The sequence below is a fragment of the Caloenas nicobarica genome, chromosome 26 (assembly GCF_036013445.1).
Source record: "Caloenas nicobarica isolate bCalNic1 chromosome 26, bCalNic1.hap1, whole genome shotgun sequence".
Lineage (NCBI taxonomy): Eukaryota > Metazoa > Chordata > Aves > Columbiformes > Columbidae > Caloenas > Caloenas nicobarica.
In genome coordinates this window covers 2,400,435-2,425,603 of record NC_088270.1, presented here as the reverse complement: position 1 = coordinate 2,425,603, position 25,169 = coordinate 2,400,435, and the positions used below count along the sequence as shown (strand labels likewise).

The 25,169-nt window shown below is 44.3% G+C and overlaps 1 protein-coding gene across 3 annotated transcripts in view; it reads right to left on the bottom strand.

The window, feature by feature from the left end:
- Positions 1-9,861: 9,861 nt before the first annotated feature.
- Positions 9,862-25,169, bottom strand: part of SIK2 (salt inducible kinase 2) — a 43,630-nt gene continuing 28,322 nt past the window's right edge. Inside the window, exons 7-15 of one of the 3 annotated variants that reach the window (XM_065651911.1) lie at positions 23,752-23,972; positions 23,061-23,213; positions 20,454-20,618; positions 18,427-18,655; positions 17,397-17,681; positions 17,056-17,219; positions 15,855-15,971; positions 15,339-15,430; positions 9,862-13,730 (exon numbers count right to left, since the gene is read on the bottom strand). In XM_065651911.1, coding sequence (XP_065507983.1) covers positions 13,127-13,730; positions 15,339-15,430; positions 15,855-15,971; positions 17,056-17,219; positions 17,397-17,681; positions 18,427-18,655; positions 20,454-20,618; positions 23,061-23,213; positions 23,752-23,972 — 2,030 coding nt within the window. In that variant the 3' untranslated portion in view covers positions 9,862-13,126. The remainder of the gene's footprint in view (positions 13,731-15,338; positions 15,431-15,854; positions 15,972-17,055; positions 17,220-17,396; positions 17,682-18,426; positions 18,656-20,453; positions 20,619-23,060; positions 23,214-23,751; positions 23,973-25,169) is intronic. The other 2 variants (XM_065651912.1, XM_065651913.1) reach the window with 2 other exon arrangements.

Below are 25,169 nucleotides of genomic sequence, written 5' to 3'. Positions count from 1 at the left end.
GATAGCGTTGGCCAGTTCTCCATCAGCTGACTGAAATGCTGGTGGTGCTTGGACAGCAAATACCGCTAGAGAAGGCTGGTGCAGGCAAAAGCGGAGTTGCTCACCCTCTCGAAAGGACTCCTTGATGAAAGAGGGCAGACCAATGTCGAGCATCTCCCCGAGAGGAGCCGGGTTTAGTTTCCTGCTCTGCTGGAGCACTTGCTGTTTCTGGTAATCTGTTCAATTCTGTGGCCATCCTCGTTGGCAGAGAAGCCAGCCCTGCTTACCCGTAGCATCATGTGAATTCCTTGTATGTTTTTAGCTTACTCTCTAGAGGCTGCAGACAGGCTCTGGGATTCTCGTGTTCATGAACAGAGCCATTGTGCAGATCAGCCGTCCAGTACCACCTTCCAGAAATATTTGCTAAGAAACTTCCTTGTAGTGTTTTGTAAGCCCAGTGTTCTCGCTAACTTGTGAGGGCTCCTCCTCTGTGCCAGAGCTGCCCTCACCAAAACGAAGGATGAGCTGGCTTTTTCCAGTTAACCAGTCAATATTTACTCTTCCAGACAAGCTGTTAAAAAGCTGTTGCTCTCTTGTTTTGGTATTTGTTTCTCCTGTCTTGCTGGAATGTTGCCCCAAAGTCTCCCACACTGGCAGCTCTTGTTTGTGCAGCGATGACATGTGGGCGTTCATAAAAGACAAGGTTGTGGGAGCTTTCCATTGATTGCGAGGTCATGTTTTCATTTTCTCTTCTGAGTGTGGAGTATGTTTCAGCCCATCTGCTTCAAGAAAGCCTGTAGTTTGCCCGGACAGAGTGGTTAGGACAGTTCTGGAATAGCCAGCTCAGTGCATGCGCTGCAGGGGTCAGTTCCAGCTGCATTTTTCTATGCCAGCAAGTCCTTTGCGTGTGTTCTGTAACCATGCTAAGCTGGGCTCTGGTGATGACAGTCCATACTTGCATTATTACTTGCAGCGTAAAGATAACAAGGATGGTTTCTAGCAATAGCTTTTGGGGGAGTCCTGATAGACAACCTTGGACAAAGCCCTGTCTTCATGGATTTTTTTGGTGTGTGTGCACTACTTGGATATAGCTTGTGTATAACAGTAGTTGGAGCTTTGTCACTGCAAGTCCTTGGTTTAGCAGTCTTCTCTATTTTCAATTATCATGGCACTTAATTTCCTTATTACTGCAACTTCCTGTAATCCCCCAGCATTTTTTTAAGAGAATAATTGTATTTGCTGCTCTACCTTTCCGTGCACTTGCTGTTTTCTTTCTGGTTTGCTAACAAGAAGCCTGAAGATCCTCACTGTGTGTATTATTTACTTTGTCAAAGTTACTTGGCTCCAGTCAGAAACTTTTCTGTTCCACTAGCAGGGGAAGGCAGCATAGTCCTTAATTGCGTTCTGCAACTTGGCCAAGTGAAATCTATCTTTATGCTCTCAGAGCTGAAGCCAAAAAAATACACCCCACTGGTCCCTCATGCTTTGCAGCTCCTCACTGAGTGAGCCTGTGTCCAAGTGCTTGTCTCTCCTGAGATTTATAACCAGTGGGGTTTAGCTTGATGGAGAAGATTTAAAGCTCTTGTGCACAGGAGAGCACCCCATTGGTTTAAAGGGTGATTTGCACTAGTTTATCTTTGTTTAAAAGTCCAGGTAGACAAGACTGGAATGAGTTTTAGTGAGAGAGGGAGAGCCTGCCCTGGACCGTTCTCAAAACTGTATCTCACTGGTGTGCGTGATGTTTGTGTTGGTGGACAGGAAGGATGGCTTCTGCAGCTAAACCGGTGTCTTTGAGCCTCAAGATCATGTTGCCAATCCTATTGCTAACAAAACTGGTTACAAACCTTGCCAAACAGAGCAAATGCTTTCTATAGAATTTGTTCATGTTTGCAAAGATCTTTTCATTGTTGGCGAGAAAGCAGAGGGTTTCAGTTTCTAAGACTAGCTCCTTTTCAAAGATGGTCTCCAGGATGCTGGCTGGAGGGAACACGCCTGGTACTTCAGCATTATCAGGAACACACAGCTCAGATGGGGCCAAACTACAGCAAATGGAATGGAATATAATATGTGCCTCTCTGAATGCTGGCATGTGCCTGTGTTCCTGGGCCCCATCAGGCATTCTCATTGCTTGTAAAAGTTCGGCTTTTCATAGCAAAAAAAAAAATACGTTCTTAGCAGCAAAGCACCGGTAGGAACCCTTGTCTGTGTTCTCTAAGGAACAGTCTTTCCAGCGTGACCATGTGCAGCCTCCAAAGCGTGACAGCCTGCACTCAGTGCTCCTGGAGCACCTGTGCTAGCCTGGCTGCTGCTAACAGCCCCGACGGTCAGCACCTGGCTGGCACCGACGGCATGACAGGTGTTTCTCGGTGCTCGAGCCGGCTGCAGGCAGAACCCGTGGTGGTGGTGGTGGTGGTGGTGGTGGTGGTGGTGGTGGTGGTGGTGTGCTGCACGGGGCTTCTGGTAGCTGGAGGCATGAAGGTAAGACTGGAGGAGCGAGGGGGGTTTGAGCGCGGTGACCTCATATGTGTTTATAAATATATAAATATACAAATATATAAAAATATAAATATACAAATATATAAATATATAAATATACAAATATATAAATATACAAATATATAAAAATACAAATATACAAATATATAAATATACAAATATATAAAAATATAAATATACAAATATATAAATATACAAATATACAAATATATAAATATATAAAGGGTGGGTGTCAGGAGGATGGAGCCAGGCTCTTCTCAGTGACAACCAACAGTAAGACAAGGGGCAGTGGGTGCAAACTGGAACACAGGAGGTTCCATTTAAATATGAGAAGAAACTTCTTCCCAGTGAGGGTGCCAGATGTCCTTATTTATGCAGATAACTTGATTTCAGAAGCGAGGGTTGCTGTGGAAAAGTAGCCACTAAGTACAGGTCTTTTTGGTTAACCGGTGAAATGTGTAGCTGCTTCTCTCGGTTGCTTTGTGACTGAATGTCCTCGAGCTGCTCGGTGACTCCAGGAGGTCTCTTGGCCCGTAAAAGGGGTTTTCCCCCACCCCCAGTGACCCAGCTAGGAACAATGGAGGCCACAGAGTACAAACAGTGCTGTAATAAAGCTGCCAGAAGCTGACGTTGCTTTCCCCTCCCAGTTTTTCCAGGCTTATTTTTAGGCAGTTTACAATTAATTCTTTTGGAGAGAAAGAAAAAACCAAAGCAAAACCAAAACGTGCCATTGTGGCTTCTAAGAACTGTTGATATAAAAAATCAGCCCTTTTAAAGACTGGTATTCTGGGGCAAATACCCCAGGGAAAGACAAAAATCTGGATATGTCGTGCGAGGGCTCTAGGCAACATGTTCCAAATACAGTAAAAATGCACGGGTATTTCTTGCACTATGTACTCAGCTTCCAGTTCTGAGTCAAGGGTAATACATGTGTGAGCTGCTTAGGAACCCTTGGGTTTTTTGCTATTGCTGTGTTTGTGTGTGTGTTTATCTCGATCAAAACATGTAAGCTGAGCGGGTCAGGAGGTAGCAGAGCTTCTTGGAGCTCAAGAAATGCTTGTCAGGGCGCAGACGGTCTTTGGAAGTAGGTTGTGTGAGCTTTCCTGATGGTGATTTTGGAAAGGCTTCCCCCAAGCTCTTGTTGTCGTTGTAACTGCTTCTGCTGAAACGAAGTGAATGCAACCCAAAGTGTTCACTTTCCAAATTCGTCTTGCTCTATAGAGTATAAGATTCAACAATTAATTGTCATTCGTCAATATTTAGGCTAAATCATTCTGGGGAACTGAGAAACATCTAGTCTTTTCAGACTGGCAGTACTGAATCAGAGCTCTGGCCTCTCTTCAAATATGTGATTACTTTTAAAAACATTCATAAAACAAGGTGAAGCGCTTGGGGCCACAAGAATGTCTTTGGAGCTAGAGGTTAAGGGCCTGGGTTAAACTAAAAAGGCTAAAGGCTAAAGCCACAGGGTTCCAGGAGGAGGTCAGGGTCTTGCTTATTTAACTGGAGCTTGGCATCAGAGTGATATTTGGCAACCCAAGGTATTACAGAGAAAAACAGCCGTCTGGCTGCATGATATCTTGGCTGGGTTTTGCTTGCTCTCACTATTGTTAAGGGCTTTCTGGTGAAAGAGTATGTGTGTTTTGACTTTTCGTCGACAATGCTGTAAACGTACAGGATTAACTTCTGTCCTGTTTAGCTCGGTAGGAGCCTCAACACTTCAGTGCCAGGTATAGCTGCTCCTTCAGCGTAGTGCAGCCTGTCAGACAGGTCCAGGGAGGAGCGGGATCTCACGTGCACGTGTGCTTGGTTCAGGAGTGCACAGCCAGCATTTGATTTGACTTGGCTGAACTTGGTCCTCGAGCCAGGCTTGTCTGGAGGCGTGCAGCTCATTGCATGGGCTTGGCTCTGTCAGAGCGCAGGGTAAGGGTCTGGATACCGCAGCGTCATCTCGCAGCTGGAGTGTGCTCATGGAGACCCTCGATGCCCTGCTTTGTCTGTTAGAAAAGGGCGATTTACCTTCTGGCTGGAAATGGGGAATCCGGAGTTGATATGCCGTGTAACAATGAGCCTTGCTCCGGTGAGCTCTATGTGCAGGCATGCTGGCTGCGCGCATGTTTTTCTAAGGTTTAGAGCAGGATGTGCAGAGTGTGCAGAGCATCCCCCTTGGCAGGGGAAATTTGGCAGCTATTTCTATTTCCATCAGCAGCTCTGCTGATTCTCTCTGGCTTGCCGCCGCTCCGGCCGTCTTCCCGGGGAAGAGCTCGCTCAGCGCCTGAAAAGGGTTAAAGCGCTTCAGAACCTTCCTTGGCTTTCTGTGCTGAATTACCTTAAACTTTTTGACAAGTCGGGATGGCCTAGACAGATGTGTTGACATGGCAACGGCTCCAAGGAAACGCTTGTCAAGAGAGGAGAGCAGCTGGCCTCCAGTCATGGCAAGATACTGGGAGCAGGAAGCTGCAGCCGCTGCCCCGGCTGTGCCCCCAGATCTCCCTGCCAGCGCCCTGATTAGCGTGAATAATTTATACCTCTTTCTAACAGCCTTTAATGCAGCCGCGGTGGCGTGAGCAGTGCTAACAGGACCCGGCCGCTAATTTGCTGCATTAATAATAACGTCCTCCTGCTTTTGCTCGCAGCAGGTATATCCAGAGAAGGAGGTTAAAGCCAGGTTTTCTGCGCGGTGGTTCCAGTTGTTCCCCTCTTCGCCCCAGGCAGACCGATGCGCTCGGAGCTTACAGTCTGCAAAACTGGGAACCTGGGGTGCGAGTGCGTGCCTGAACTCTGACTGGCTTTAGCTCTTTTTCTGCCTGCTCTGAAGGCAGAAGACCCAGCTTGCTGGAGAAACAGCGTGGCCGAGGGGCGAGGGTGCTGGGCTGGGGTGCGGGAGAAGCTCTGCACTTGCTTTCCTGCTCTGGCACTATTTTTCTGAAGTGGAGGTGGAGTGGGATTCTGCCTTTATAGGTATTTAAAGAGTTGCTTGTCTGCTGTACCTACCATTTTCTGGGTGCCGTGGCCCGAGACCCTGGCAGTATTTGCTGGTGAGCACTGCTGTGGAGTTCCCTTTGGTCGCTGTGAGTCCCTCGTGGAGACCAGACTCGGTGGGCTGGCTCGTTGAAGGGGACGACCCCAGATCTTGCAGAGCCATAAAAAGGAGCTTTGTTGCCTTTGTGGACATGTAAGCCCCCGATTCCCCAGACCAGCAGCAAAGTGGCCTCTCCAAGTGGCAAAGATGTAAGCTGTTAATTGCAAACCTAACAGGGTGGAATATGGCAAGGTTGCCTTTGCTCTCTTCTGAGAGGTTTTGCTATTTGATGTCTCTGTGTCACAGTAGCTGGCTTCTGGTGCTTGCCCTGAGCAATGGTGCTTTATACTGTGCTTTCAAAGAAAAAGATAACAACCCTGACCCCTTAAAAACTCCATGTATTTATTTTTTCGGCTGGGGGGTGGTAGTCCTGGCTATTTATTTGATCTGATGTATAACAGTATTTTCCATGCAAGCAGACGCCTGGGCTTCCTAGACTGCTTTGCAGCACAGTGTGCTCAGCAGGCTCTGTGGAAAGGGTAATGCATACCCAGGTGATTTCAGAACATGGTATTATTTACCCTATTGACGTCAGCAGCTGCGTGCTCTCAGCTCCCCTCCGCTATAGCAGCCTGCAGGAGAAAGCAGCAGAGAGCTTATGAACTCCCTAAACGCACCTGACCTTTCCAGAACTTGGCATATAATTTTCAGCTAAGTAAACGTCCATTTGCGAGTATCTGGGGAACAAACCTTCTATTAGGTTTCTGTGTGCAACTCATTTTGCTCCTATTCTGCCAAGCAGCACCACATGGATTCTTATCAAAACACTGTAGCCTTTATTTGCTGATCAGTCAGTGCAGCAGGGACTGTTACATAAAACCATATTACGGCATTTTCCTTGCGGAAAATGACCGCATTTAAGTACCTTTTTGAGCAAAGAGATCTCAAACCACCGTATTTAAACTCTTGCCTAACACTGAGTGACAGCTGTATGAGAAATGGGGCCTTCCCATGAGGGATATTGTATGGAATCCTTGCTGGAAAGCCCTGGAAAAATGGATAGAACTTTTGAAATAAACTGGAAATACGGGATTTGGTGCCTGAGCCTCCTTTCCCTCAACACACAACAGTCTCCTACCTCTCCCAGACGAATCCTGGATTGCTCTGTAACACCTCTGAAAAAGGAATCGCTGCCAGACAGTATTCATTACCGTGGGCTGGTTTTGTCCACTTACGCATCAAATGCACCCGTAAGTGTGCGCGCAGTCTGACAGCCTGCCGGGGCAGCACGCGGAGGTGACTTGTCTTTGCACATTTCAATTTTGGATCCAACCTCTTGGCACCTGTTTCCATCTGTGCTTTTCCACACTACTTAATTTGTCTTTTTCCAGCTATGTAAAACGTCGTGACGTCGGTTTTTCAGTTCCTCCTTCTCCTGTCTGCCTTGGTCCTGCTGTTTCTGTTGTGCCTGAGCAACAGCCTTTACGAGTTGCTCCATCTGCCCCAGGCTGGCTGCTGCTTTAGCAGCTAAATCTACCTTATTTCTCCGTTTATTTTCCCGATTCTTACTCCTTTGAGGTTTTGTGTGCCTAAATCACAGTCGAATCCCTGCCAGACTCACCCAATTAGAAGTTTCATCTTACTTAAAATGAGCTTTCTGCCATCTGACCTCCACTCCAAACATGCAATATAGTATTCCCATGAGAAAATAATCTGAATCAGCAAAAATCACGCTTTTGTTGTCTTAACTTGCAATTCTCCACACTCAGTTGACCCGCTTGGCAATGTTCCTTGTATATTGTCCCCATCAGGGTCAGGCCTACAGAAGTTATGCAGCATTTTCCAGTTTTGCACTTTGAATGTCCAGTAGTAGGGGGGCAAAGGGAGGAAGGGGGAATTAATTTCTGCTGTAATTTTTATTCAGTCTTAAATCTGCTTCGAGTTCACATGTAGGGTGTTATAAATGATTAGTCATGCTCTACTCCCTCATTAGAAAATACAAAGATTCAGAGATTACGTTCTACGCCCTGCTTGTCATATTAGCATTGAATTGTCACATCCTCTGTAGTGGCAGCTAAATATACTTGCAAGTCTCATCTTACATCGCATTCCCAGGTTCAGTATTTATGACATCCGATTATCATCAGTCTGTCGCTGTTGTGCTTTTCTGTTGCAGCTCTCTGCTTCTATTTTCCTCTGTGTTGTGACCCTTTTAGGAGGACATGCCATTAAAGTGGAAGACAAGGGTGATGCTTATGGCATCCTCCTTATGTCTTCGGGGTTCTCCGTAGATTGGTGGCGAGATGCTGGTTTTAGATGTACTTTTTGACCGCTTTAGGAGCTAACAGGGATTAGCCTCTCGATCTGCTTCACTTTTCTACCCCCCACTTATTCTGTGAGCTGTCAGCATTAACTCACCATGTGCTGGGATTGGAATGTCCTCTTAATCTAGATGCCACCTACACCTTCTATTCTTAAAGCCCTTCTCCCACGCTTTGTTCCTTTCAGTGCTTTCATACCTGGGTGTTCTCCCTTCGCACCAGCCCTCGTGTTTGTGTCACCGTTTCTCTAGACAGTGGGCAGCGGGAGGGGAATCGTCTCATCTCCTGAAGGCTGAGCTGAGAAGGGACAAAGGACAAGCGCTGAATCTAAAAAAGCATGTGGTCCCAGTGAAAAGAAAGGATAGTTAATCGGGAGATAAAACCTCCGAAGTCTCTCCTGTGGCCACAGTGCTTTGCCCAGCCTGTGTATGGCTTTGCTCCATCGCTTGAGGCTGAAGCTCACACCCATGCAGATGTTACTGAATTCAGACACAGCTTTAAAGCTGCAGTCAGACTGTAAAAGCCTCATCAGCAGATGCGTCTGCATTCTGCTTTCACCCCATGCATAAACCGTCCCGACAGTCGGCTGCTGCCGCGCGTATTGTGCTCCTGTGACAGCCTTGCTGCTGATCCATCTGCCAGGGACTTGGATGAGCGCTGTCAGCCAGCTGACCCTGAAAAGGGACGCTCTGCTGGCCTGAGGCCCCGCACAGGAATGCTGTGCTCTGCAGCTCGGCAAGGGATTTAAAGGCTGTGACCTAGCGTGGAAGTCAGAATTTATCCCAGGGAGTGGGAGGGCCATCTCCTGTCCCCAACGGGATAAGGAGGGCTTAGCCTTTGCGCTGCAGACGGTGCGGGGCAGCGTCTTGCTGACAGCCAGCAAGGTTACTTGAGGTAACCCCTTAAGGTGTGACCTTTGGTTTTGCTTTCACTGCTAGCAGTGAAAGGCTGTGCGTAAGGGAAAGCGTGTTTCCGTTCTTTTCGTGCGTCCTGTAGTAGCCTGTTTGTGCTGCTGTTGGGGAAGGAGTGAGTAACAGTCCCTGGCTCTGTGCAGCTTGAGTCACCCTGTGAGCTTTGGCTGACGTCTCTGGTTAAGTGGGGCATGCAGGCAGATACAGAGCTTCACCCTTCTCACTTGCCTCATTGGCCAAGACCATCAGCACTTTTAGGAGTCAGCAGAGAAGCAGGATATGTAAGCAAGCAGCCATTGAACGTGTTGAGTTGTGTAGAGTTAAGATTTGAATGTGTAGAGTTAAGGCACAGCATTACTGGTATCTTGTCCGGAGGGGTAGCCTAAAGGTTTCTCAAAAAATTTCACAGTAACTTGGAATCTTGGGGAAACTGTTCCACTACGATGTCTAAAAGAAAGATCTCGTTTAAGTTAGTAATTCTGAACTCAGGCAGCTGCCTCTGTAAGTTGCTTTTCCTGGTCAAATCCAGGCCGGCACATCTCAGAGAAGCACGGGATGACACAGTGGCACGCTGTGATTATGTTACTAGGAAAATTGTGAGGGATTCCTTCCGGCGGTACCCAACCCCCTATCCCCTTCGCACAGTGCTCCTAGGGTTTAGCATTATGTGACCAACATCAAACTGCTTTGGTATCACCTGTTGGGTATTGTATAGTGATTAACATGGAAAAATGTCAAAACTGGTAGTAGTTTTGAAAAAAACTTTGCTCTTTCAAAGCCAAAGCAATACAGCACTGACAGATGACCTTACCTGTGTCGGAGGCATGTTCCTGAAGTGTTTTGAAATTCCATGGCGTAGCAGGCAGTATAGAAATGCAGCGCTTTCTTTTGTTGTTGAAGCTTTTACAATGCTTTGTCCGTTTATATTTGCCTTCAAAAAATCAGTGGTGTCAACTACCCCAAGTATGTCAAAATAACAGGAAGCAAACTCCAGTCTAGAAAATTCAGCCTTTGCAGTAGACATTCATTTTCTCTTCTGCCATTTGTAGCTTGGTGCCTCACAGAGAAAATAGCCTCAATATAATACATAAAGGGGCTGCTAAGAACACAAGAGTGGCAAGGGCTGCTTTAGCTCACTAGATATTTAAAAATGAAATGCACATATTCTTTATTTTGTAATAATACACTATAATTGCTTTACAGAGTCCAGCATATCAGTTGCATGTAAATACTACAGATGACCTTGCCAAACTGGAGCTCACAAAACTAGTGCATTATCCCAAAGCAGAGACTAAACCCTCTAACTCCTTAAAAAAATACATTAAAGAACGTACCACACACACACATATTGCACTTTTCTCCATATGAAATTTTTACCCCATATACATCACACCAAAGTCTCTTCAAAGGAGTCTGTAATACAAGATAATAAAGCTAATAATTACGCTAACGGTAGTGTACATAGTAGTGTACATAACAGGTTGGAACAAAAAAGCCACTTCAAAGTAGTATGAAGTGGTGCCCAATGGATACTCTGCCATATTAGAAGCCTTTTATTCTAGTTGGCTTAAAGGAAATCACATGAAATGTTAAAAATGCTTTTGGTTGAGGGGAAGAGTCAGTCTAAACTACATCAAAAACCACTGTAGCTTCCCCTTTACTAGCACTGCAAAGCTCAAATGAGCTTAGACTAGTTGGCACATCCTGATAAATGAATTGCAGAACTAAAGACCAGAATCGTTTTTATCTTCGAGTCTTGAAATGTACAGTACCCTGGAGCTGGATGGGGAAGGACGCGGTTATCGCTACGGCACTAACCCAGCCCCTGGAGCAGAACTGGGCCTGTCTCCATCGACGTTGTGTGTTCTGTTAGCAGTTTGCACCACCTAGCTCCTCGAGTGCGTGGTCAGACGTTAAAATTCCAGAAAGTGTTTATTATGTAGGGAAGAAGGAAAGAAAGGACAGGACTCTTGGTTGCCTTTTTTTTTCCTTTTTCTTTTTTTCCCCCCCTCAGTAGTGAAACGCCTGGTTTCTTATGGTGCAGTATTCATCACGCTCTCCCTTCCCTTTGTTAGTCACATAAGTTATCATAGGGGTTTCTGTGTTTTATAGCTATTTACTGTGTCAGATGAGTTTCCTTTTGAAGGGAAATGACACAATGAAAACCTTTTCTATCTCAGCTATTTAAAGTAGAGCTTTCTAGCCCCCTATATCTTGTGTCACATAAGCAGTGTGTGGATGTGATCCCTGTTCTTTAAACTCTCCTTCGCTGATGCCTTGAGAATCACTGTGATATCAGAGGCAGAAGCTGAGCACTTAAGGATTGAGTCCATCTGCACAACTGGACGAGTATCAGAGCAGGCTACACAGCAACAGGACTCGTCTCTCTAATTGTACTGTATAGGAAGCAAGGCGCCTTCTGTCTGGTGTTAAACCCTTCCCTCCTTCACACAGACCACGATGCAGTGACTAAAGTCCTACTAGTCCACAATTAAATATGGTCTTATTGCTGTAAATGCTGGCTGATTATCCACCTTTCTAGTGAAGGAAAAGATAGCAGCTTCAACAACTCCTTTTTCTAGCGTGGTAGGATCTGTGATTTGACAAATACAGAAGGATCAACATACCAGAAGTACTTTGCTTGTTTGTTTGCTTCTTCCTTCTGCTACCCATTCAACCAATTCAAATTCTTAACTGACCACGTGTCCTGATACCCAAACTTTGAGTTTGGTGACTACACCTTCATTATTTGTAATATCAAAGACCTTAGCTCACCAAACATTCCAGCAAACAGTGGTGTTTTCTACATACGTGACCAGCGCAGTTTCTCTGCCATTCTTTGTGCTTGAATGAATCTGCATTTGTGCTTCATGTTTGCTCAGAAAAGGGCAGAACTGTCTAGCTGTGAGCCTCGTCTGCCTGTCATCCCGTGACGTCCTTAAAGGCTTGAGACAAAACCGAAACCAGAGATCTAAACATTCTGCAGATTCCTAAACAATCCTCCTATGACTCGCCTTTCATACTGAAAGTTCTGGGGACGCAACTGCTTGCTGAGTTTAGTATTTCTTGAAATGGTTGATACATCAACAGTTCATGATGCTAAATATTGCTGTAATACTTTCAATGTTATATGTACATGAGCAATCAAAACACTAAGAAAGTTAAACATTATGTTCCACATGGTGGAACGTGTGCTCTGAAGGGACTTTGGCTATGGCAAGGATATAAATGGGGTATTGTCTACTTTCTTCAGAAAAAAGCATATAGGCCGATAAAGAACTGAAAAAGGCACAGCACTATCACTTCACAGGGGTTTTTTTAAGCTCATTGTCTTTATCCTTAAGTTCTAAAACCCTAAAATAATTGTCCAAATATACAAAGCTCAATAAACCACCAGCAACACATACTGCAACTTCAAAACACAGTTTGTTTGCTTGTTTTTAATATGCAACAGAAGGACAGATGGATCCTTTCCAGTGATCAGAACTTCTCCAAGACAGAGCCCTCCACAAAGGCCTGCCCGCAAAAAGGGTTGATTTCAAATCCTACCTACGTAGATTTCTCTTTTTCAAAATGCCATTGGCTGCAGCTCTTGATTTTTCTTCAGGTATTTCTTACCTTCTGTCTCCCTGTTAGCTTTTCCATTAGTACTCTGATCCCCACCCAGAGGTCTCTACAAACCACTGTGGTGCCCTGTGTCAGTTCCAGGTATCTTCTGTGTTAAGTTAAGGTGTCGGCAGAGATTCAGAAGCTTCCCTTAGTGGACGCTTACGAGTCCCTTAGCAGGCTTGGGAGATACTGTTTACTTGCTAGCAGGAGGAAGTGGAGGCTGCCTGAGATGCCTGGTGATCTTGGAGACTTACCATGGAGTAGTTCCAGATCAGTAGCTTAACCAGCAATTTGATGCCAAAGTGCAACTTTCCTTTAATTCCACTTCACCCTACTCTTTCAAGAGTATTACAGTTGCCATCAGCGCAGACCCAAATCTACCCTGAATTTCAATGAAAACTATTGCTTTTATTGCCAAGAAGTACAAAGCACTCATTCTCATTTCTCCAAATGAATGTTAGATGAATGCTGACAAACTCCCCAATTTTTTTAGAAGGGGCTATTTCCTTCCTCTAAAATTTACTTTTTTTGCCTCCTCCTATGCGCACCAGTTCTCTGTGGGATGAAACAGCACTGTTCTCTAGCCCCTGCCACCAGCAAGAGGAGCTAGTGGCCAAACACTTCTTGCCACCTCTTGCTTTTTTTCCCAGTCAGGTGGATTTTTATTTCCCCTGTTAATTAAAGGGTTGAAAAATTACCATGAGCTTTGGGGTAGGAACAAAAACCAAAAATTCACATGCTTCTCCACTTGTCCTGTCTTCCGCTCTCATGTTGGTCACCCCATGGTATTAATTCACCAGGACGTAGCCGCTGTGCTGGGGATCTACAGTCTCCATCATTTCACAATCGAAGAGTCCAGGCAGCTCCGAGAGGGTTAATGCATCGTAGTTTGACTGGGACTCGTGAGACACTGAGCTGCTCTGGCTGTCAGGCAATGCTACGCTGCTCTGTTGTGCTGGGTCCATGGAATACTGGCACTGGTCTGGGTAGTCTGGCTCAGAAGAGCTGACAACAGGCAATTCACAAGTCTGATATGAATATTGTAAAGACTGTGGTGGCTGCTGCACCTGAACTGGTGATGACAACCGTGATGAGCTGGTGATTTGGGAGGGTGGCAGTGGATCCAGCTGCACCTTCTGGTATTGACTGAGGAAGGGGTCGTATTGCATTTGTTCCGAGGAAGGCTCCATCACGGGGCTCAGGGGTTGCTGCAGGCTGAACTGGGTTGATTGCTGCTGCTGCTGCTGCTGCTGTTGTTGTTGTTGTTGCTCCTCCTGGCATGGAAGCGGCAGCTGACTTGACCTTGGGTATGAGGTCTCAGCTATTTGCATCTGGTTAAAATAGGTCTGCAGCTGGGACTGCTTCTGGAGGAAGAGTCGCTTCTGATGCAGCCTGAATCAAGGACATCAACAGCAATTATTTTTGCCTTTCAAAGTGTTAAGCCACTAGTATGAGTCCTGCATGCTAGTCACTCCAACAGTTCCAGAAGGGAGTGAAGTACAGAACTGGAAAATTCTTGGGCAATCTTGTTTATTAAATTTTACAGCAGACCGGAATCTTTTTTTCAGCAAATGTGCAGGGTCTGAGTTTGTAGACCCCCTTTTGCTAATGTTTTCAATTGCCTAGTGAATTTTTACCGTGCAATTAAGTTAACCTCCTGCATTGTTTAGTTTTGTTTGATAAGAATAAGATACACTGTATTTGTATTTTAACCCTGCTCTTTGTTGCTCTGTGGAACTTGGGAGCTTAAGAGGTGAGTACCACTCGCTACTAATGGAAACGAACAAAGTCTCCTTCCCCCCCATATTCTTTTTCTCTGAACTGCACTGCTCCCTATGAACTTCTGTGAAATTCCACGTTTTTGACTCTTTACAAACAGTAAGAATTTACAACACAATGCAAGGTTATAGCTACCTTTGAGAAATTCCTGTGATACAACAAAGTGGAGGTGTCCTGCCAGCCAATTACCATAGCATACAGAAATAGGAAACCTACTATTGACACAAGCCAACAGCGTTCAGAAAATAAATCTGTTGCTTCCCAGCTTATTCCTCTATGCAAACGTCCTATTCTTAAAGCACACCAAGCTGTTCTCGGTACTGGTAGTTAGGTTCTTCATCAGGACTAATCAACTCTACAGTTGTCAGGAGGGGCCACAAGCTAAAAAGTAATTACAGATTGCACACTTTCTTGAAATCAAGTAGTATATTTATGCCTATGTTCCTTAGTCGTTTTGTTCTGGACAGCATGTAACTAGGTTGTTACTGTCCTTTCACTTTCTGTGATTCTTCTGCAAAACTCAGGGATGGTAATTGCCTTTAGTGTCTATCTTGCTTACTTGTTTGACAATTACCAAGTGATGAGCTCATAAAGAGTTTAGAGCCCTTTAACTTGGCAATTAAAATCTTGTCTGCTATAATATGTACAAGGGGACACTTCAAATCTATTCACTCTCTACTGTAACTGTTTCAGAGGACTGTCACTTCTAAACCTTTTCTTGTCATATAAGGTCAGTTTATTTACTTTACGGTAAAATTACTGGGTCATGGGAATGAGACACGAAATACCTAAATGACTGCAGGGCTTCCCACCAGGCAGAAATACACAATCCATGTTCTGACTTAAAATAACTAGTGCAATATGTAGGCTATAAACAGTGGGTGGTTGGGAGGATGAGAGTGAAATTAAGTGCAACAATGGAAGTAGTAGGGTAGCTTCTTCCTATGCTTCTACACACCCATTAGCACTAAACGAAGCATGCAGGTACTTGCAGTTTACCTGCACCCTAGTAGTGTTACCTGATAAAGAGCTCGCAGCACAAAAGTTTGCGAACATGTGGCAGGACTGTTGTCCGTCTTCTAAAAGAAGGACTGCGTCCTTACAAATTTTAAAGTGAAGTGTTCCTTTTTCATAGAATTTCTAGATGGACAGAGATTGTTCCAGTTCTTTATTACTCTTGAGAGTAAGAATAAATATCTGCATATCTTGGAAGCTTCTTACCTGTGTTCCTGTAACTGCTGTTCCAGGCTCCGGGGTGATTCTTTGCAGTATAGCTGGCAGTTATTCTGAGCTTTTGATAGTAGAGTGGGTTTCTGAAAGAAAAGCAGTGCTGTTTTAAGTTGCATTTGTTTTAATGCATTAGTCCAGAAAGCAAGTGAACAAAGATTGTCTATCCTTATGACAGTATAACTGCCCGTTTTCAGAAGCTGTCGACACAGCTACTGTCTAAAACCACAACCATTACTGCTCACTGGCTTCTAACCCTTACACGCAGAGTATGTTTGCGTAGAATCATCACAGAATGTCCTGAGTTGGAAGCAGGAAATCAGCAGTAATATAGTAGGCTTTTTTTGCATAATTAGGGTCAGTGTCTGACAAAAGAAAAATACAGCGTAATTTCAAATTCAGCTGTTGTCTAATTTAGCCTTTGATTCCCCCGAGTAATGGGATCTAAAAGGTTAGTCTGCTGTGTAGTAACAGCAGCTGGTTTAATTGAGTGGAGGGGAGGTATAGTACCTGGAGCCTGTGTTGTAAGTACTGTGTTTCTAAGCTCTGCCGTCTGGGTAATAATGGGGGATGTGCACCATTAGGGAAAGCAGATGCAGCTTCCTGCTGCTGCTGAGATGGTTCCTCCTGCAGAGAGAAGAGGAACAAGCTTCATCCCCAGAAAAGGCTTTTCTGCCTCAACCCTTTCTTTCAGGATTTCCCCTGACAGATGTTTCACAGTTGCCATATGGACTGGTCTCCGGCGGATTTTTTTGTCGCTTTTGCTGCATGATGTGCAGCCGAAATGACAAAGCTTTGAACTATCCGTGCTGCAAAATGGCAAGGGCTTGCATCCGTAACTAAAATGGTATTATACATAATGTATTTGCTGACTTGCCCTCTGAAATAGCAAATGTACAGGGTTAGAAAACCGTCCAAAACTCTGAATGTGCTTTCATGCAGCTCTCATTTCACAGCTTCAAACGGGAGGCGAAAAGCTTTCAGTAGTGGTGGAGAGGACACGGATGGGGTGGGCATTTCTAGCAAGCTGGAGAGCGGTGACTTGGGAGGGGAGTGAATTGTCATGAGAATACCACGAGCACTGCAGCACGTTTACATTAGGTGAGAGGTCCTTGTGAAACCATCACGACCTTGTGGCTGTTAGAACTCAGGTCTTCCAGCAGTCAAAGAGTTACAGCTAGAGCTTTAACACCAGCAGCCTTCCTCTCGAACATTAGGTGCTTACAGGCCTACATACTTCTCACCCGTTTTATTCCTGGGGTTTAAGAGAAACTTATTATTCCTGTTTGCTGTGACCTTTTCCATTTGGAACGACTAACCAGGGAGCTGGTAGAAACTATTTAGCATTTCACTGTGCAAAGCAGGCTAACCATTATCACTCGGCTCTTGCACCTCTTAACAATTATACCAGACTAACTCCAACGGAGTAACATGTTATTGGGTTTTGTAAATCTAAAACACCCTTCAGATTAGAAGCAATAATAAAATGTTGGTTTCTGAGAGCTAACAAGGCCAGGTCACTGACACCATGAGGATGGTAAAGCCTAGCCTGCAAATGGCCATTCTCCATTCTACAGAAGACAGAAAGGAGAAGAGGGAACTTTATCACTAAATTAGCTCTTCTCAGATCCCCAGAACACCTTCTTCTCTCCTTATCTATCCCAAAGCCTTAACACCTGAAAGATGGGAGTTTGATTTCTGGTTGAAGTACCTGCGGAGAACTATTAATGAGGTCCTGCAACTGCGTGGCAGTTGATGTCAGGGAAGGTTCTTCTTCCGATCCCATCTGTTCATACAGCAACTGGACTTTGTTCAGTTCCAGGATTCCTTTGGTTCGTGCCAGATTCTGGAGGTGCTGTCTAAATGCTACAATTCCTAGAGAAGAGTTGAGCAAAACCTTTGTCAGAAGATCAGCTAATTGGTTATCTGGCTAGCACAGCAAACGCGAGGGAAGCGGAGTACCAACCACGTCACAAGGTGGCTTGCTGCTTCTGTGCAGGGAGTCCATTTACTACCCTAAGTATAACGTGTCATGACAACAGTTCTAATTACCTTGCGTGAGGGATGTGTCAGAAGCTCTGCGCCCCTCTCGGAAACTGACAGGAGAGCGGTTGTGGGTCTCTCGCTTTTGGAAGGCGAGCGCTTGCATGGCTGGATTGGCGGGTCTCAGACCTATGAAAGGTGGTGTCATCCTGGGTGCCTGTTGGTTAGTTAGCACCATTTCTTTCAACGACGGGGTGTCTTCCAGGAATTTCATATCCCTCTGAATGGATCCCATGTCATACTCTGAATCAATACTGCCCAGAGATGAGTTTTCATCCAATGAGTAGACTTTCCCTGTGACAAAAACCAAAAGCCAGGATAAAAGGAAAAGTGCTGCAGTAATTTAGCAAAGCAAAGGAAGTGCCACAGGCTCAAGCTATTCCTGCCAACAGTGACTGTCTTAGAGGAAATGAAACAAAAAAATCAAGTTTAATAAAGTAATTGTAATTTAACATTTGCAGTGCCAGAATGGGGATTTGCTACTGTTTTTCATACTACTGCAGCAATAAGAAGCTATGCAGATGATGTTCACTGGCTTGTCTGGAGAGGGTTCGGTGTGGGGTGTTTTTTGGTTTGGTTGGGGGGTTTGTTTGTTTGTTTCTTTTTCCATAGATAATCCTGACAAGACTATAGCCTGAGCTCAAAGGCTTGATCATATTGCTGGTTTGGAATCCCTGAGAATCCAGAGGTTTTTGTTTCCCCACTGTCCTCCTCTGCCAGCACATCTTTATAGGATGAATGATTTGGGGACAATTAGTTATGTGAAAAAGAACAAGCCAACTTGCCAGACTTTACCACTGTATATTTGCTGCTTTGGCTTTATAGTGTCTGTACAGCAGGTTTTGGGGTTTTTTGGTTGTTGGTTGGTTGGGTTGGGTTTTTTCCCCCTTGGCCTTTATAGCAAATATAAGTAAAAAAACCCAAGAAACTCTGTCTCGTGCTCGTCACTCTTAAAACCTAGTGGTTTTCATCCTGGCCTTATTAGATGGGTGCTGAGAGCAGGAAAAGAGCTTTGAGATGTCCATGCAAACCTCTATACCTGTGCCTGGCATCACCACCACCTGATTGGTAACTTCTGCCAGAGTGTGGCGTCGCTTCCCACAGCGAGCTGCTTGGAGGGCTGCAAATGCCTGCGCGGGGTCATCTTCTGCCTGTCCTTCTGCCTCTATTCCCTCATCGATAGACGTTTCCATCACGTTGGTAGGCAGTGATTGGCATCCTTTCCTAATCACCATGGGAGGTACAGGATCTAGCAGGCAGCCATTTACCTAAATGGCACAAGGAGAAGATAGACAGCCTTCAATTATGTGCACAGAGCATCACCTTAAAGTGCAAGAAATCTCTGTCTATCATGTAGGCTGAAGGCAGCCTGGATATTGAAAACGCTTTTTTGCTTTCTAGCTGTAAGAGACCACACAAAGAGTTACTTAAAACAGTGATGAGAACCAGGGCCGCACTCTTAGTGTTGGTAACTAACCAGTAAGTGAGCAATAAAAGCTTCTAAATGCCAAGCATGAAATCAAACCCCTGGCTGGCAAAAGGCAAAATACAATATGCTGAAATTAAAGTTATAATTTGATGTGATATGAGACAGAACAACAAAAGTTTCACGAGAATAATAATACGCTTCATAAATGTAATTCTTTTAAGCTTTTTCCCCTTCCTCACAAAAGCTCTAACTGCTACCTCCCATGTATTTCACTTATTCTTTGCTACCCTGCAGAGTATTGTCACAGACCTCACAGTTGCATGGCAAAACGGATCAGGCTAGCTCCCTTCGGAGAGTTAAGCTATAACTGTATATTCGTAAGGCTGTGGAGCCGTCACACCCTATTAGTTGAATTCATTTAAGTCTGTTAACTGTGGAGGTGTGGAAAGCCCACACAAAGTCTTCCAGTCTGATTACAGGAAACAAAACCCATTAGACGGAGCTGCAGTTTTACGTGGACTCCAGTGAAGATTTTACAGGCACTCCTAGTTCCAGAAACGGCCTGAGAACTGCTACGACCTATTTGAGATGCTCCAGTTGTAATAATTTTTGACAGTCAGAAGGTCCTGCTGGCTATTTACCATTCAACAAAAAACCTAACAGAAATGGAACCCTTTGGGCTGCCTTATTATGAAATTGGCAGAGAGATGGAATTTTAAGCACATGGTATGGTAATCGCTTTAGCTGGCAATGGAAGCTTATGGTTAGTTGAGGTTCCATTTTACCTTCCTGTTCTCAATTGTCTGAATTTTTGGATGAGTAGCTGAGTAGGTGACTCCAGATACTCAGCAGCGAACCCTTTGCATTGGAAGCTATATATGAGGAGTCTTCAGGGCTCTTAAAAATACATTTGAGAAGAACAAGAAAAAAAACCTACTTTGGTGGGTTGACCTTTCTTTTACAAATGACATTGTGGAATGTAAGCAAGGAACACAAGAGGCAGATTAGTGATCAAATAAGACACATCTGTTGAAAGTTAAATGCAAAAGAGAAGTAGAAAAAGAATCTGGACTACCTGGAACTCTTGATGCTCAGAGAATACTTAAATTTAGGGAAGCAGGCACAATGTGTTTTGTCCAGCTAGTACAAGAAATGTACAAATCGGGTGTTTAGATACTAAAGGTCTTTGTATTTGACTTGCTGTTTATCCTGAGAGGTTACCCAGGAATGAGAACTTGCTGGAGACCAGAGTTTTGGGGACAGCATGTGCTTAAGAGTAAATGCTTGGGAGCAGGTTGAGAACATTGGGTCTTTGAGGAAGAGGCAGAGAGAAGCAGCAGGGTTCTCCAGCTCAGCAAGTGCAAGACCAGCTGCAAGTGTCAAGACCCAGGAGGCGCACTAAGGTCAATGAAGTGACATGAGTTTGGATTAGCAAATGCTCTGGCCACGAACTCCACCGTACTTTGCGCTAAGATGACGAACTCTCCCCTGTCAGAAGGAACTCATCTCTAATTATTGCAGAGCTGCAGCTACTACTTTTTACTACTGTGCTTTCACTAGGCAGTAATTTAAAAGGCAACAATCTTTTTCAGCCTTAATGACTTTTGACAAAGTAAGAGGGTGATTTTAAGCTGTACCTTTGGTGTCTCAATTCTTTCTTCCTCCATAAATGCTGGCTCTCCCTGGCAGCTGGGTGGAGGAAATGGAAAGGGTTCTGCTCCTGAAGTGGGGGGAAGACCTGGAGACTGCAGCAACCTTGCATTTTGTGAATGCATGTTAACTGAGGGTACCACAGCCTGTGCCTAAAAAAGATTTTAAGAACTCCAAAACCAGAACAGTTTTAGGTAGAAAACAACATACAAAGACACAAATTAAAAATAAACAATACCTAGCTCATTTCCAAAGCAGGAGAAGTTGAAGATTTATTTCCTCATTCTTGATGAATTACATTCTTAGTCTTCAGACTTTAAAAAAAAATCACCACCCACCCCAAAACACACAAGCCCCAAACCCCAAACGTCACTAAGCCAGCTACTTATTGAAGTTGAGCACTCACTAGCAGTAAAAACAGTGTTTGGGACGCTTTGGTGCCCTTCAACTTCTGACGTGCTAGAATTCCTTTTGATATGCAGTACAAAACCCCTTAATATTACCATGAGGCATAGGGCTAGTTTCAATGGCTTTTCTAAAATGCACTGATTCCTGTGGGAAAAACCATAAGAAAGATAGAGCAGGCTGGCTCTGAAATAAGATATTTTAACAGGGGGTGCACTGTTGAAGGGAAGACAAGCATGGCACAATCAGGAAAACAGTGGTTTTCAGTGTCTCTTAACCTTAATTTCCTGATGTGCGGTATCCACACAACTCGCCTGTCCAAAAGGAAACAAGCAGCGTTATAGAGGAATCCTGTGGTGCCACCATGTGTGAAAACAAATTATCTTGTTACTTAGGATAACTGCAAGATTGTTTACAGTCCTGAGGAAAAAAGTGGTACTATGGCTGTAAAATACAAGTATTTAGTACCATAAGGAACTATCCTCTAGGAGGTTTTTTCTTCCTCCTTGTTCATCTGAGTCCACCTGCTTTTAATAAATCTTATAATTAATAATCTTATTCTGAACACCGTCTTTCTATCATTAGAAGTACGATCTAAGAAAATAGCAGGTTTTAATCTTTGTCAGCCGTATTGTTCCTGGACCTATGTTTTCATAGCTGAAACAATTTGGCCTATATTTCAACAGAATCCCAAACCAAATAATGTCTTGCTGCCTCAAGCAAGAAAAGGAGCAGCACGGTTGTGATTTCTCTTGGAAGGGGAGTCTGGGCACTTGTCCTGTACAGCAGCAATACAGTACCTAGGAGACTGAACTTGAGAGAATATTTACTTGAGACGATGATAAATCTGAGTCATCTTAGGCCAAGTCTTTCATGTTTCCAGTTATGCATTAATAGAAATAAAAAGCAGTAAAACATCTGCATATCTTAATGAAACAAAAGATAGTGTAAAAAAAAAAACCCCAAATCCGGGAATTATTGCAGTAAGACACAATAAACTGTACATGACCTTGCTTTCTGAAGAAAATTACTGGGGAAGAAGTAGACTGAGCAGCCTTAGAGCCTGTGCTGAATCAGTCCATATAATTAGAGAGCATACTAATTGGACAGCCTTCTGCAATGGAAGGGCTGGCACCAGATGTTAGGAACACCCAGAATTGCTCTTGATAAAATACATGTGACGTCCTTAAGACTTAAATCAATTAGTCAGTCATCACGTTGACTCTATGCACGTAGAGGTTTTGCAGCCATGCTGCAAAGTCTCCCCATGAAACTGGACTCTCGCTGGGTGATAGGAGTAAAGAGTGGTGCAAATCTTAAAAGAAATTACATTATTGAGGAACAAATATTTAAGTCTTGAGCCATTAAGAGTCTCATGACGATAACATTTTAATCAGGTGCTTAAGACAGCAGAATGAATGGGCAACTTAACCTGATAGGCTGATCCTAATATTTCCTTTTGGGTACCTCTTTACTATTCTCTTCCATGCTTCATTTCATGGGAGACAGAAAGGGTATCTAGAGAACAGCAGGGGAGAAAGTAATTCTATTTTCAACAGGTCCCTTTAGAGTGACTATGTTTATAACACTGAATAGAGCCTGTGTGCTTTTAGCCCCCATGCTAGCACAGCTCTCCATAAATTCGACAGCTTGTCAGTCACATTAAAGATACTCCAGGTGTTGCACAGTCTCCAGAAATGGTGTTTCTCTACCATTTTAACCCATGAAATTCTCCAAGATGGAAGTGTTCCAATTAGAAGCACAAGCATAGTGCTTGCCCCTTAACTGGGAAATAAAGTGGGAGATAAGGTTAAACCAGACAGATAGCCATTAAAGCCAAAACCATTGTTTGCATTTTGGGCTTCAGAATGCAGTCAACTTCCCTTTCTCGTTTAAAACTTGGCCAGTCCCGTCTAAACTCCTTTTTATTTTTTATTATTTCGAGGGGTGGGGAGTAGGCAGCAGGAGCAGTTGTAGCAGGCATGTGAGACAACTGATTTGTCATTGTAGAGTTCTGACAGGAGGCAAATCCTTGAAAAGTCTTTCTAAAATGACGCTGCAAGTCTACGTACTACAGAAATCAGAAACCAGCAATGGTTTCTAAGTGACTCTACGGAAAAACACCGTTTTGAAAGAGAAGAATGCCTTGCACAGCCTGAAGCGTGCTTCTGCTAGGAATGAAACCTTACCTTGGCTACTGTCTGCTCAGCGATGGTGCTTGGCCGACGCTGACGAGCATCGAGTCTCTGTTCCACAGGGAAGCTACTCCGATGTGATTTGAGTCTTTCCACTAACAAGTAATAGATCGCAGCAAAGTGGTTATAGCTCTTGTTCTGCAGAGACTGAAAAAGAGGAGCGCAGAAGTGGGGGTGCAGCCAACTACGTATTATCTTCTATCTTCCATGAGAGCAGGAAGAAGAAAGACTTGCCATCTAGGAGAAAAAAGCCCAAACCAAACAAAACCCCAAACAACCAAAAAACAAACCACCAACCAACCAACCCATTAAGCAAACAAAAAAACCCAGCAAACAACAAAAAGATATTTAAGAGGCAGTGGAGTAGGCAAACTTTGTTCTGAGTTAAGACGGTCTCAAACCAGACTGCCAAAGAAAAGCATCAACCTTAGTTTAATGACAGGCTCACAGGAGTTTGCTGTGTTCTGGGCTACAACAGTACTTGCAGCATGCAGGTGCTACACTGAACCCCTCAAAGATTTGAACCTGGAGAAGGGACCAGTTGGTTTGACTTCCCCCCCCCCCCCCCCCCCCCAACTATTGAAATAAAGAACGTTGCAAGCAACTCAAGTAATAACTTCTAGTCATAAAAACAGAACAGGAGACCTTCCCCCCAGGGACAAAGATCTGTTGGAGTCTTTTTTACCTCAATAGTTTTCTGCTGGTCTATTCCAAGGCTGTGCATTAGCCGTAAGACCTGCTCGTTATACTCTCCAATGGAAGGTTCATTCTCCTCTCCTGGTGGATAAAGAATAGGTCTCTGTGCAGGGACTTCTATGAGCATCCACTTGTGCTCCTTAATCTGAGCAATAGTGAGCCGTTTGGATGGGTCTAGGACCAACATTCTTCTAATCAGATGTTCACACTCTGTTGGGAAAAACGAACAAACAAAACCCAACCTTCTGAGTAGTACTTGTGTATACTCACCCGAGAGCTACCCATGCAGAGCGTGGCAACAGGAAACTGCCTTCTGCCTAATGTTGGTGCTAAATACATTTCCTGAAGGCTAAACCAATCTCTCAAAACAAGATTAAAAGTCACATTAAGCAGGAGAAAACCCCAGCTTCTTTAAATGCATGGTATGGCTAACAGTGCCATTCCTTCTACGCAGCTCCCACATGAGAGTAATATTACTATTTATTACCTCTTTGAAGCTGCTTGTTCTAAGTACAGCGCTAACATTAACTGATAAAGCTTCGAACAACCTGTCTGAAGCGTGCTGAGGGGTAATTAGCATCCTTCTTCAGTACAGTTTGAAATAGCTTGTCCAGGCTGATAAAACGAGGCATTAGCAAAACTATGGTTAGTAGCTGGATTTTTTTTTTCCACCCTAGTGGTCACAAAAACAAAGGTAAAAAAAAATGTCTCTGTGGCTGTGAATAGCAGCCAGTGGGTCTGCAGGTTAATCTGTTTTAATTTGAGGACCAAAGCATAATCAGTAGCTTTAGGTGCCAGAATATTTCTGAACACACCAAATCATTGCTGCTCTCTGACTACTATATGCTGGACGGCACTAACACCATCACATTTTTCTTCAGATCTCAGTTGGTTTTTGGAAGATGAGGGCATGAGAGATGAACATACAGTTTGTGTATGATAGGAAGTCGATGTAAGTTGCTTTAAGGGAGCTTATCAATCTGTGATGCATTTCTAGCTGACCGTGATATGACTATAGTACAGTTGTTAAGAGTAAGTCCATTGAGGTAGTTACGACAAATAGTTCAGATAGATTTCTGGCTATTTATTCCTGTTTCTCTGTCTTGTTTTCACAGTTTTGCTACGAGGCGCCCCCTTCCCTGCATCACCGTGTGATCAGGAAGGGGACCAGAAAACTACCTGAGAAACAGCCGCTCTACGCAGCAGTCACAGCAATGACCGCAACTCACACAAGGGTACCTGGATCCAGCTCACATACCTACGTCAGCAAAGTCACAGACGCACAATACAGTTCCGCACGGGCTGCAAAATGTGCCCAGGAAGCTGAGGGGTTGCCGTGGTGCCATAATGGCATTGCTGAAAGCAGCCAAGTGCAAAATAGCTATGCCCTCGTGGCTATTTTCAGAG